The sequence below is a fragment of the Tachyglossus aculeatus genome, chromosome 18 (assembly GCF_015852505.1).
Source record: "Tachyglossus aculeatus isolate mTacAcu1 chromosome 18, mTacAcu1.pri, whole genome shotgun sequence".
In the NCBI taxonomy this organism is placed as follows: domain Eukaryota; kingdom Metazoa; phylum Chordata; class Mammalia; order Monotremata; family Tachyglossidae; genus Tachyglossus; species Tachyglossus aculeatus.
The window spans coordinates 37,324,711-37,338,632 of NC_052083.1; the positions used below are offsets into that span (position 1 = coordinate 37,324,711).

The 13,922-nt window shown below is 51.8% G+C and overlaps 1 protein-coding gene across 2 annotated transcripts in view; it reads right to left on the reverse strand.

The window, feature by feature from the left end:
- Positions 1 to 881: 881 nt before the first annotated feature.
- EIF2B3 (eukaryotic translation initiation factor 2B subunit gamma) overlaps positions 882 to 13,922 on the reverse strand; it is a 179,187-nt gene continuing 166,146 nt past the window's right edge. For both annotated transcript variants that reach the window (XM_038759945.1, XM_038759946.1), the window contains exon 12: positions 882 to 1,153. In XM_038759945.1, the coding sequence (XP_038615873.1) occupies positions 1,101 to 1,153 (53 nt within the window). In that variant the 3' untranslated portion in view covers positions 882 to 1,100. The remainder of the gene's footprint in view (positions 1,154 to 13,922) is intronic.

The window sequence follows — 13,922 nt, forward strand, 5'->3', positions numbered from 1 at the left end:
GTCAAGCACTGTTCTAAATGCTAGAATACGTATAAGACGATCAGGTTGGACACAGCCCCTGAGCCAAGTCAGGCTCACAGTGTGGCTCAGTGGAAAGAGCCCGGGCTTTGGAGTCACAGGTCATCGGTTCAAATCCCGGCTCGGCCACTTGTCAGCTGGGTGACTCTGGGCAAGTCACTTCACTTCTCTGTGCCTCAGTTCCCTCATCTGTAAAATGGGGATTAAGACTGTGAGCCCCACGTGGGACCTCATCACCTTATAAACTCCCCAGCGCTTAGAACAGTGCTTTGCACATAGTAAGCGCTTAATAAATGCCATTATTTTTATTATTATCAATCTCTCAACCACCTCCAGGACCTGCGGCCTTGATCGGGAGACCCCGGCGGGGGGGGCCAAGAGCTCCCATGGCCTTTTGGGGGTGCCCCCGTGGAATGGCTGGGCCGACGTGGGGAGGGGGTGGCATGGAAGAGCAGAAGTCCGATGGCCAGAGCTGCCCCGCCGCCCGCCTCGGGTGGCAGGGCTCGTCCGGAGGGTGACGGAGAAGGCCCGGGCGCCGGGAGGAAGTGGTTCGGCCCCCCGGCTTTGGTTTCAACAGCTCACCCATTGTGCAGACGTGACGGCGGAGCAGCTGCTGCTTCCCTTGGGGCGGGGGGCGGGAAGCGGGGGACGGCCGGGACGGACTACAGAGCCTTGGTTTATATCGGCGTGAGATGAGCCGCGTCGGTCCTACACCGCGATCCTGTGTGGTCTGCACTCTAGACCCGCTGGAAGAGTACAATGTGTTCGCTGAGCCTCCGCGGACCGGGATCCCCGCTCGGAATAGCCCCCCGGGGCTCGGCGGGGGGCGGGGAGCCTGGGAGTGAGCGCCGAAGAAAGACCACTCTGAAAAACGCTTCTTTATTGGGAGATAAATACACACGAAGCTTAGAGGGGAGGCGAGCGTCGGCGATGGAAGCGCGGGCGGGGGCCGCGTTCCCGATCCCTGGGGAACCGTGGGGCTGGAATTCTGAGGCATCACAAAAGTCCCCCGCGCCGGGAGCCGTCGGGGCGTGTGGGGGGTTTGTGTGTGTGTGTGTGCATGTAGAGGCGGGGAGGGGGTCTCAGATCTCCATGAGCTGGTCGCTCCCCACGATTACGTCATTCACCCGCTTGGCTACAAAAGAAAAGAGGAAAACGTTGAATCCCGGGCCCCGTCGGTTCCAGATTCATTCGTTCATGCAATCGTATTTAGTGAGCGCTTACTGTGTGCAGAGCACTGGGCTAAGCGCCTGGGGAGTCCAAGTCGGCAACAGGTAGAGACGGTCCCTACCCGCCAACGGGCTCACAGGCTAGGAGGGGGAGGCTGACGACAAAACAAAACACGTGGACGGGTGGACGGGTGGCAAGGCTTCAGAATAAATAGAAAGAGAGCTAGATGCACGGCTTTCGCAAAATGAACAGAATAGTGAATACGTCCAAGTAAAATAGAGTAATAAATCTGTACAAACATATATACAGGTGCCGTGGGGAGGGGAAGGAGGTAGGGCGGAGGAGAGGGAAAAGGGCTGTGAGGGTGCCGAAGGAGGAAGCAGCGTGGCTCAGTGGAAAGAGCCCGGGCTTTGGAGTCAGAGGTCATGGGTTCAAATCCCAGCTCCGCCACTTGTCAGCTGTGTGACTCTGGGCAAGTCACTTCACTTCTCTGGGCCTCGGTTCCCTCATCTGGAAAATGGGGATGAAGACTGTGAGCCCTCCGAGGGACAACCTGATCACCTTATAACCTCCCCAGCGCTCAGAACAGTGCTTGACACATAGTAAGCACTTAATAAATGCCATTATTATTATTATTATTATTATTATTATTATTAAGGGGGCTCCATCTGGGAAGGCCTCCCGGAGGAGGTGAGCTCTCAGTAGGGCTTTGAAAGGAGGAAGAGAGCTAGTTTGGCGGATGTGCGGAGGGAGGGCATTCCGGGCCACGGGGAGGACGTGGGCCGGGGGTTGACGGAGGGACGGGCGAGAACGAGGCATGGGCTTCGATAGACACTGTGCCCCACGTTGTTTCCTGGGGCCGGCGGAGGGGCTCCCAGGACCCAGAGAGGCCGATTCTCGGTTGATGTGCAAGTCACTTCACTTCTCTGGGTCTCAGTTACCTCATCTGGAAAATGGGGAATAAAACTGTGAGCCCCACGGGGGCCAACCTGATCACCTTGTATCCTTCCCAGCACTCAGAACAGTGTTTTGCACATAGTAAGCGCTTAACAAATACCATTATTAGACTGTGAGCCCGCAGTCGGGTCGGGACCGTCTCTATATTCATTCAGTCGTATTTATTGAGCGCTTACTGTGCTCAGAGCACTGGACTAAGCGCTTGGGAAGTCCAGGTTGGCAACATCTAGAGACGGTCCCTACCCGACAGTGGGATCACAGTCTAGAAGGGGGAGACAGACGACGAAACGAAACATATTAACAAAATAAAATAAATAGAATATGTACAAGTAAGAGTAATAAACATGCACAAACATATATACATATAAACAGGTGCTGTGGGGAGGGGGAAAAGAGGAAGAGGAAGGAGGGGGCTCAGTCTGGGAATTAACTTGTATCGACCCCAGAACGTAGAACAGTGTTTGGTACATAGTAAGGGCTTAACAAGTACAATTACTGTTACAATAATTACATACAATATTACAATAATAATTGCACTATTACTAGTCTCCTCCATGGTAAACGTGCGGAACCCATTCTCACAGGAAGACAGGCCTAAAAATAAGAAGCCGCGGCGTCTAGCAGTAAGAACCCGAGCCCAAGAGTCAGAGGACCTGGGTTCTTCCCCCCCTCCCTCCCTTCTAGACTGTAAGCCCATTGTTGGGTAGGGATTGTCTCTGTTGTCAAATTGTACTTTCCAAACACTTAGTCCAGTGCTCTGCACACAGTAAGCGCTCAATAAATGATTGAATGAATGAACGAATGACTGACCCTTTCTCCACCACTTGTCTGCTGTGTGATATTGGGCAAGTCACTTACGTTCGCTATGCCTCAGTCACCTCATCTCTATGTTGCCAACTTGGACTTCCCAAGCGCTTCGTCCAGTGCTCTGCACACAGTAAGCGCTCAATTCATTCATTCATTCATTCAATCATATTTATTGAGCGCTTACTGTGCGCAGAGCACTGGACTAAGCGCTTGGGAAGTCCAAGTTGGCAACATGGAGAGACGGCCCCTACCCAACAGCGGGCTCGCAGTCTAGAAGGGGAAGACAGACAACAAAACAAAACATGTAGACAGGTGTCAAAATTGTCAGAACAAATAGAATTATAGCTATATACTCAATAAATATGATTGAGTGCCCGGGCGGACGGTCGTATTTATTGAGCGCTTGCCGTGGGCAGAGCACTGGCCTGAGCCCTTCTAGACTGTGAGCCCACTGTTGGGTTGGGACCGTCTCTATATGTTGCCAACTTGGACTTCCCAAGCGCTTAGTACAGTGCTCTGCACACAGTAAGCACTCAATAAATACGATTGAAGGAATTGGGAGAGCTACGGATGCCACTGACGCCTGTCTACTTGTTTGGTTTTGTCATCTGTCTTCCCCCTTCTAGACTGTGAGCCCGCTGTTGGGTTGGGACCATCTCTATATGTTGCCAACCTGGACTTCCCAAGCGCTTAGACCAGTGCTCTGCGCACAGTAAGCGCTCAATAAATACGATCAAACGAACTGGGAGAGCTACGGATGCCACTGTGACGCCTGTCTGTTTGGTTTTGTCGTCTGTCTTCCCCCTTCTAGACTGTGAGCCCGCTGTTGGGTCGGGACCGTCTCTAGATGTTGCCAACCTGGACTTCCCAAGTGCTTAGTCCAGTGCTCTGCGCACAGTAAGCGCTCAATAAATACAATTGAATGAATTGGGAGACCTACAGATGCCACTGATGCCTGTCTACTTGTTTGGTTTTGTAGTCTGTCTTCCCCCTTCTAGACTGTGAGACCGCTGTTGGGTCGGGACCGTCTCTAGATGTTGCCAACCTGGACTTCCCAAGCGCTTAGCCCAGTGCTCTGCGCACAGTCAGCGCTCAATAAATACGATTGAACGAACTGGGAGAGCTACGGATGCCACTGACGCCTGTCTACTTGTTTGGTTTTGTCGTCTGTCTTCCCCCTTCTAGACTGTGAGCCCGCTGTTGGGTCGGGGCCGTCTCTAGATGTTGCCAGTGCTCTGCACGCAGTAAGCGCTCAATAAATACGATTGAATGAATGAATGAGTGAATGAGTGAATGAACGTGGCCGAGAGGCCCGGGAGGTGTGGCGGTTGAGCCTCTCCTTGGCTCGGCTCCCGCGGGCTTGACGACTCGCTGGCAGATGATGCTCTCCCGGTCCGGCCCCCGGGCCCGGCTTGGGCCCCTCCAGCTGGATTCTCTCCGCTCCTGACATGACCACCGCGTGGAGTGCTTGGGAGAGCCAAGTTTATCTTTGGGGTTTGGGGGCTGATGTGTGAGGCGGGACAGAATTCAGCTTGGCTCTCTCCCGGCTGGCCTGCAGACCCTTGCAGTGTAAACAAGGCTACGAGAAGCAGAGAGGGCGGTGGGAACGCGGAGTTGAAGGGCGCGGGAGGAGGGGTGCCAGGGACGGGGGTCGCCGGATTCGGCCCTCTCGCCGGGGGGACGGGGAGGAGACCTTCCCGGGAACGCCCCCCTAGTCATTCCTTCATTCAATCGTATTTATTGAGTGCTCACTGTGTGCCGAGCACTGGACTAAGCGCTTGGGAACTACTAGTCGGCAACATCTCGAGACGGTCCCTACCCGACAGCGGGCTCACAGGCTAGACGAGGGAGACGGACGACAAAACGAAACGCGGAGACAGGTGTCGAAATCGTCAGAACAAGAGAAGCAGCGTGGCTCAGTGGAAAGAGCCCGGGCTTTGGAGTCAGAGGTCATGGGTTCAAATCCCGGCTCCGCCCATTGTCAGCTGGGTGACTTTGGGCAGGTTACCTCGCTTCTCTGGGCCTCAGTTCCCTCATCTGGAAAATGGGGATTAAGACTGTGAGCCCCGCGTGGGATAACCTGCTCACCTTGTAACCTCCCCGGCGCTTAGAACAGTGCTTGGCACATAGTAGGTGCTTAATAAGTGTCATTATTATTATTACTATTATTATTAATACTTAGAGCCATTTACTATTCTACTTCTTTTATTTTGTTAATGTTTTGTTTTGTTGTCTGTCTCCCCCATCTAGACTGTGAGCCCGCTGTTGGGTAGGGACCATCTCTATATGTTGCCAACTTGGTCTTCCCAAGTGCTTAGTACAGTGCTCTGCACACAGTAATCAATCTATCAATCAATCATATTTATTGAGCGCTCAATAAATATGACTGACTGAATGAATGAATTAACAAAATAAAAAGAGTAAATATGTACTAAACGTTTTCCAACTGCTGTGCTTTGCACACAGTAAGTACTCAATAAATACGATTGATTGACTGATTGATTGTTAACACTGTCCAAACATTTCCTAACGTAGTGTTGTGATGACCCAGCCAAGAGGAAAAAGTCTCAATTGTATTTTCAACCCAGTCTTACAGATGTCTCTTAGATAGCAGATGCAGAAAGAAATATTTGATGCCACCAGCATCTGAATCTTCCTTGTCCCGTAGCGGGGCATTGGGAGAATTTCATTGTTTGGAGAAAGTCTTGTTGACAGATAACCTCGACCCAATCAATGAGTAACGAATATCCTATGAATTGTACGTACCAGTGTAAAAAAATAAACAAGCAAATTAGATAGCGGATGTGGAAATAAATATTTGATGCCACCAGGATCTGAATCTTCCTTGTCCCATAGCGGGGCATTGGGAGAATTTCATTGTTTGGAGAAAGTCTTGTAGACAGATAACCTCGACCCAATCAATGAGTAACAAATATCCTATGAATTGTACGTACCAGTGTAAAAAAATAAACAAGCAAACAAATGCTCCACGGGGAGGGGCGGGGGGTCGGTAGATCACACTCAGTGGAAAAAGCCCGGCCCGGGTCAGTGGTCATGGGTTCAAATCCTGACTCAACCACTTGTCAGCTGTGTGACTTTGGGCAAGTCACTTCACTTCTCTGGGCCTCAGTTACCTCATCTGGAAAATGGGGATGAAGACTGTGAGCCCCCCGTGGGACAACCTGGTCACCCGGTAACCTCTCCAGCGCTTAGAACAGTGCTTTGCACATAGTAAGTGCTTAATAAATGCCATTATTATTATTATTATTATTATTATTATTATTCAAATCCCGACTTCACCAATTGTCAGCGGTGTGACTTTGGGCAAGTCACTTCACTTCTCTGGGCCTCAGTAACCTCATCTGTCAAATGGGGATGAAGACTGTGAGCCCCCCACGGGACAACCTGATCACCCGGTAACCCCCCCAGCGCTTAGAACAGTGCTTTGCGCACAGTAAGCGCTTAATAAATGCCTTCATTATTATTATAATTATGAGGCTGAAGAGGCGGAGCAGAAGCTCTCCGAGCCCAGGAAACCTCATGCGGTGCCTTGGGTTGCTGGCGAAGGGGAAAGACTTCCAAAGCAAATTTTAATTTTACGGGTAGAATTGGTAATTCCCCGCCCTGATCCCTCAAAGCGTTCCCCTGGGAGATTTTTCCGGCTCGCGCTGGGGAGGAAGGCCGCGCGGGCAGGTCTGCCTGGAGATCCCATCCACCAGCCCTGGGTAATAATAACGATGGCATTTATTAAGCGCTTACTATGTGCCAAGCACTGTTCTAAACACTGTAATCAGGGTGTAAGGCCGCAGTTGCAGGGGGGCTCACTTTTCCAAGGCCCTTTTCGCAGGACAGAAAGTATATATGGGCGCATTATTATAACAATAATAATGGCATTTATTAAGCGCTTCCTATGTGCAAAGCACTGTTCTAAGCGCTGGGGAGGTTACAAGGTGATCAGGTTGTCCCACGGGAGGCTCCCAGTCTTTATCCCCATTTTACAGATGAGGTCACTGAGGCACAGAGAATAATAATAATAATAATGATGGCATTTATTAAGCGCTTACTACGTGCAAAGGACTGTTCTAAGCGCTGGGGAGGTTATAAGGTGATCAGGTTGTCCCACGGGGGGCTCCCAGTCTTCACCCGCATTTTACAGATGAGGTAACTGAGGCACAGAGAATAATAATAATAATGATGATGGCATTTATTAAGCGCTTACTATGTGGAAAGCACTGTTCTGAGCGCTGGGGAGGTTACAAGGTGATCAGGTTGTCCCACAGGGAGCTCACCGTCTTCATCCCCATTTTACAGATGAGGTAACTGAGGCACAGAGAATAATAATAATGATAATAATGATGGCATTTATTAAGCGCTTACTATGTGGAAAGCACTGTTCTGAGCGCTGGGGAGGTTACAAGGTGATCAGGTTGTCCCACAGGGAGCTCACCGTCTTCATCCCCATTTTACAGATGAGGTAACTGAGGCACAGAGAATAATAATAATGATAATAATGATGGCATTTATTAAGCGCTTACTATGTGGAAAGCACTGTTCTGAGCGCTGGGGAGGTTACCAGGTGATCAGGTTGTCCCACCGTCTTCATCCCCATTTTCCAGATGAGGGAACCGAGGCCCAGAGAAGTGAAGTGACTTGCCCCAAGTCACACAGCTGACCATCATCACCATCGTAGCTTGTTACCATTCTGACTAGCCCTTCTCCACTGCGGACCATGGCTGACGGCCCAGTAGGCCGACCTCCTTCAGGAAAACTTGAAGCTCCCTCTGCCTCCGGCCTCTCGCTGGACGCAACTTGTTTCCTCCCGGCGGACCCCGGCTTCGATTCTCCTCTGGGAATCCTGCCCCCTTCCCAAGCCTCTCGCTCGTCTCTGCTGGCTTCCGCCTCCGTTTTCCCCAGTCCCCCAGTCTGCTCTCAATCAATCAATCAATTAATCAATCAGTCGTATTTACTGAGCGCTTACTGTGTGCAGAGCACTGTACTAAGCGCTTGGGAAGTACAAGTTGGCAACATATAGAGACAGTCCCTACCCAACAGTGGGCTCTCCCTCCTGCGGGGCTTTGCTTGCCCCACTTCTTAACCTTTCGGTCTTTTAACGGCCTTTGAGTTGTGGAAGGAGTTACGGCGGGGGCTTAGGACCGGCTGATGAGCGGGCACAGGGGCTGGCGCTCAATCAATCAACAGTATTTATTAAGCGCTTACTGTGTGCAGAGCACTGTACTAAGCGCTTGGGAAGTACAAGTTGGCAACATATAGAGACGGTCCCTACCCAACAGTGGGCTCACAGTCTAAAAGGCGCTCACTCCAGCCCCATCCTCTCCCTTCTGACCACGGGGGCCACCTCGCCCCTCGCAATGCCCCCCTCCCAGAGCTAGGGATCCTGACCTTTGACCCCCCCCCCCCAGGACGGGCCAGGCCTGAGGGGGAAGAGGAGGAGTGGGTTTGGAGGGGGAAACAGGACCCGTTCAGAGGCTTTGGGAGACCACACCCGGGCCCGAACATGAAGTTTTTATTACTTTATTGCCATAAGGATGCAGACAAGCTGGAGGGAGGCCAGTGAAACGGAGGCTGACTTCAGGGGAAAGACTGGACAAAATTAAATACGCACAGCTTGGCCGAGGAAGGACAAAGTGTACGTGTGTGTTTGTGGCGGGGGGGGGTAAAGTGGGACAAAAAGGATGTGATAAGCATCTCCAAAGATCTGAAGGTGGCAAGCAGGAGCGGGGAGAAGCCGGGTTAGGATGAGCAGGAGCGGGGAGAAGCTGGGTTAGGATGGTAGCAGGGGAAACGGTTGGGAGTGAGGGAAAAAGAGCAGGAGCGGGGAGAAGCTGAGTTAGGATGGTAGCAGGGCAAACGGTTTGGAGTGAGGGAAAAAAGACAAAGGACCAAATCTAATAAGGAAACTTGCTTGGGGCACTTAGCTGCTTTGAGCCAGAGCAATCAATCGTATTTATTGAGCGCTTACTGTGTGCAGAGCACTGTACTAAGCGCTTGGGAAGTCCAAGTTGGCAACATCTAGAGACGGTCCCTACCCGGCAGCGGGCTCACAGTCTAGAAGGGGGAGACAGACAACAATAAGTCAATCAATTGTATTTATTGAGTGCTTACTGTGCAGAGCACTGTACTAAGCACTTGGGAAGTAGAAGTTGGCAACATATAGAGACATTCCCTACCCAACAGTGGGCTCACAGTCTAAAAGGCTGTGAGCAATCAGGCTGGACACAGTCCATGTCCCACATGGGGCTTCACGGTCTTCGTCCCCATTTTACAGATGAAACAACCAAGGCACAAAGAAGCCAGAGAAGCAGCGTGGCTCAATGGAAAGAGCCCGGGCTTTGGAGTCAGAGGTCATGGGCTCAATTCCCGGCTCCACCAATTGTCAGCTGTGTGACTCGGGGCAAGTCACTTCACTTCTCTGTGCCTCAGTTACTTCATCTGTAAAACGGGGATTAAGACTGTGAGCCCCCCGTGGGACAACCTGATCACCTTGTAACCTCCCCAGCGCTTAGAACAGTGCTTTGCACATAGTAAGCGCTTAATAAATGCCATTAAAAAAAAATAAAAGTTAAGTGATTTGCCCAAAGTCACAGAGTAGACAAGTGGTGGAGCCGGCATTTGCATCCAGGTCTTTCTGCTCGTTCATTCATTCATTCAATCGTATTTATTGAGCGCTGTGTGCAGAGTTCCTGCTTGTCTGAGGGTAGAAATCATGTTGATTTACGGTATTTTACTGCCCCGGTGCTTAGTACAGTGCTTTGCCCAGAGTACGCACTTAGTAAATGCTATTTGACTGTTAGCTTAAGAAAAGGAAAACCAATGGTATGATCCTAAATATGTATGAAAGATTCTATTCCAGGCCCAGGGATGATTTATGCCGTGGCGGAGGCAGAGGACAGACACTTTTTTCTGCTCAGGACACCACGACTTGGGCCTTTTGGGTGGAGTCATGGGATGGTTAAGGAGTCAAATGCGGCTCCTAACGGAGCCGGTGAAAAATCCATTTTTTCATCACTCATGTGCGATTCAGCTTCCTTTGCTTGTCAGGAGGCCTAGACCCTCTGGTGACACCTTCGCTGCCAGACCTATCCCAACCAACGACTGGACACGTATTTGTAGGAACCTGAAATTTTTCATAGGAAGCGCTTAATAAATACCATTATTATTATTATTCGACTCCCTCAGCCTCTTTAGCGGAAGATCCCGCTCCCGGCCGGCCTCCTGGGCGGCTGGCTCTTCCCGCTTGCTGCTTTGAGAGTTTACGTGGCGGTTGGGAAACTGGGGAGGGAAGCGTTGGGATGAAAGGTGCGATCGGGAGTGGGGGGGATAGGAGGAGGGAAAGAATGACCCCACGGTGAACTCGGCTCAACTTCCTCTTTAACCTGTCAAACGGGAACGGAGATTCCGAGGTGAGGGGTGACCGAGCCCCTATTCCACCCGCTCACCGGCTCTTTGATCGTCTTTCCAGCAGCCGATCGGATTTACTGAGCGCTTTACAGGGCGAGAGCACCGTACTGAGCGCTTGGGATAGGCCGATGTAACAATAAACAGACGCATTCCCTGCCCACAGTGAGCTTACGGTCTACGGCGTCGCTGGCCTTGGTAACACTGCCTCAAAGCTCAAGAAATACGATTGAATGAATGAATGAATATGATCCAATTAATTGATTGATCTCCCCCAGCGCTTAGTACAGTGCCTGGCACATAGTAAGCGCCGAACAAATACACAGTCCCACATGGGGCTGGCAGTCTTAATCCCCACTTTACAGATGGGGTAACTGAGGCACAGAGAAGTTAAGTGGCTTGCCCAGGTCACCCAGCTGACAAGTGGCTGGGCCGGGATTCAAACCCATGACCTCTGACTTCCTAAGCCCATGTTCTTTCCACTGAGCCACGCTGTTGTAGTCTCCCAAGCACTTAGCAAAGTGCTTGGCACATAGTAAGCACCCAATAAATACGACTGAATGAACGCTTGAATGACTACTGCACGAAAGGGCCCGGGCTTTGGAGTCAGAGGTCATGGGTTCGAATCCTGACTCTGCCACATGTCTGCTGTGTGACCTTGGGCAAGTCACTTCACTTCTCTGTGCCTCAGTTACCTCATCTGTAAAATGGGGGTTAAGACTGTGAGCCCCGCGTGGAGCAACCTGATCACCTTGTATCCACCCCCAGCGCTTAGAACAGTGCTTTGCACATAGTAAGCGCTTACTAAATGCCATTATTATTATTATCAACTGGCCAGAAAGAACCACCAGTGATGAATGGGTTCTTCGTAGGCCCCCAGCCTCAAATCAATCAATCAATCATATTTATTGAGGGCTTACTCTGGGTAATAATGGCATTTGTTAAGCGCTTACTACGTGCAAAGCACTGTTCTAAGCACTGGGGACGTTACAAGGTGATCAGGTTGTCCCACGGGGGTGCTCACAGTCTTCATCCCCGTTTTCCAGATGAGGTCACTGAGGCCCAGAGAAGTGAAGTGGCTTGCCCAAAGTCACACAGCTGACAACTGGTTACGGACGTTGAGGGCAGACATTTTTGGCAGGGAGAAGCCCGGCCCTCTGGCACAGCCCACGAGCCCCCCGTATTCATCAACCCGTCACTGCTATTTACTGAGCACTTACAATAAGCGGAGCACTGTACTGAGTTCTCGGAAGAGTACGATAAGCAGCGTGGTCTAAAGGAGAGAGCACAGGCCTGGGAATCAGAGAAGCAGCGTGGCTCAGTGGAAATGCTATTATTAGAATAATAATAATTAGTAGTAGTAGAAGCAGCGAGCTCAGCGGAAAGAGCACAGGCTTTGGCATCTGAGGTCGTGGGTTCGAATGGGGAGAGGGTGACAGAAACAAAACCTGTATCTCCTGCCCTCAAGGCGCTTACAATCAAACGGAAGGCCTGAGGCTTGTAGGGAAATTGTGCCTTCTGCCAGTCAATCCATTCATCCATCAGTGGTATTTATTGAGAGCCTACTGCGGGCGGAGCACTGCACTAAGCGCTTGGGAGAGCACGATACCACCGTGTTGGCGGGCCCGTTCCCTGCCCACGAGGAGCTTACAGTCTACGGTTTCTCATCGGGGTTTGCCAGGGTACCTTATCCCGCTCCTCCGCGTTGGGCACCGGCTCGGTTCGAGGGGCTCAGACCGGACGATGTCCGTGCTGAGGGCGGTATCCGTGGCCACCACGAGAAAGGGAACGAAAGAAAGGGCTAGCTGGACTCCGCGGCCTGAAAAACGGGTCAACTCCCGTTTCCCTTCGCATCTCTTCCGACTCAGAGCATCGGCCGTGAGCGGGCCCCAGAACTTGTCGGCAAATGACTAGACTGTGAGCCCACTGTTGGGTAGGGAACGTCTCTCTATGTTGCCAACTTGGACTTCCCAAGCGCTTAGTACAGTGCTCTGCACACAGTAAGCGCTCAGTAAATACAATTGGAGGAATGAATGAAAATGAAAACTTCTAATTAGCCCGCCGCTATGGTTTCCAGACGTCGGGTGGTGGTAGTTCTGTGCAATTTAACCGAAAGAGTTGCCTCCGCTGGCATACGGCTCAGAGAAGCAGCGTGGCTCAGTGGAAAGAGCCCGGGCTTTGGAGTCAGAGGTCATGGGTTCAAATCCCGGCTCCGCCAACTGTCAGCTGGGTGACTCTGGGCAAGTCACTTCACTTCTCTGGGCCTCAGTTATCTCATCTGGAAAATGGGGATTAAGACTGTGAGCCCCACGGGGGACAACCTGATCACCTTGTATCTCCCCAGCGCTTAGAACAGTGCTTTGCACATAGGAAGCGCTTAACAAATACCATCATTATGCGGGCACGCCCACCCCGCTCCACCCTCGGTTCTCAGCGCTCCCGTGTGCCCAGGTGGCTCGGCTCCTGGCTTGCCAGATGCTCAGCCCGCGGCCACCCTTGCCAGGGGATTCCTCTTGGTCCCCGATCTCGGGGCCCGCGGACTCGGAGGAAGTGACTCCGAACATCCCGGGACACACTGGGATCGGGCAACGGGGCGTCTGAGGATGAATCGCTTCCCTCCCTAATGCTGACTGGCACTTTCTGGCAGGTTAATCAAAAGAAACCCGGGCAGCTTGAAGAAAAGGGATGTGGCAGCCCCGAAGAGCGGCATGAAAGCATCTCCTTGTTGTTTGCTCAATTAGCCCCAGACAGACTGCGGCTAGTGGCAGTATTCTGCTGTAGAGGCGGAAGAAAAAGAGGAGAGGGAAGGAGGGGGAGGGCTATATGTGTGTGTGTGTGTTTGTGGGGTGAGGGGGATGGTTAGGGCCCAGGCTCAGGCCCACCACGAAGTTGGAGCCCCGAGGGGCTGCAGAAAACGTTGAGTTTACTCACTCAATTACATACACTGTTTTATAAACCCTTTAAAACCAAATGGAAAACAGTCCCTGGCACGGAATGACTGCACTATGATATGCCAGTGATGAAAGCCACGGCTGTGGAATTTTGCTCTTTAAAGCAGGGGATCATTTAAATAAAAATACAAAGACAGGCAGGAGGGAGGTGGGGGGAGGAGGACAACACACCTCCCCCCGCAGCCCCCTCCACCCACGGGGGTGGGGAAGGACCACAAAACCCTACCAAGGGCAACAAAGGGAGGGCGGATGACAAAGACGACCCGGGAGACGGCCCAGAAAGACAGCTGGATTTCGCCGGGACTTCCTGGTTCTAGAACTGGGGTCTGGGGGGAGTGGATCCCCATGGGCCGGCAGCTGTCCCGAAACCTTCAGGGGCCCGGTGTTTTCTGGATTACACCTGGAGAGAAGTTTGTCCAACAGGTGGCTTGGGGAGGGGATGGCTTCGCTTGCGAACTCGGGATTGAACAAAAAAAACCCGTACCGGGCCGTGATGCCCACGGATGACTTGGGGATCAAAGAGAAATCGAAAAACTTAAAACTCTCCGCCGGGGTCCCAACCTTCGCCACCGTCCCCTGCGGAGTTCGATTCCAGTTTAGACG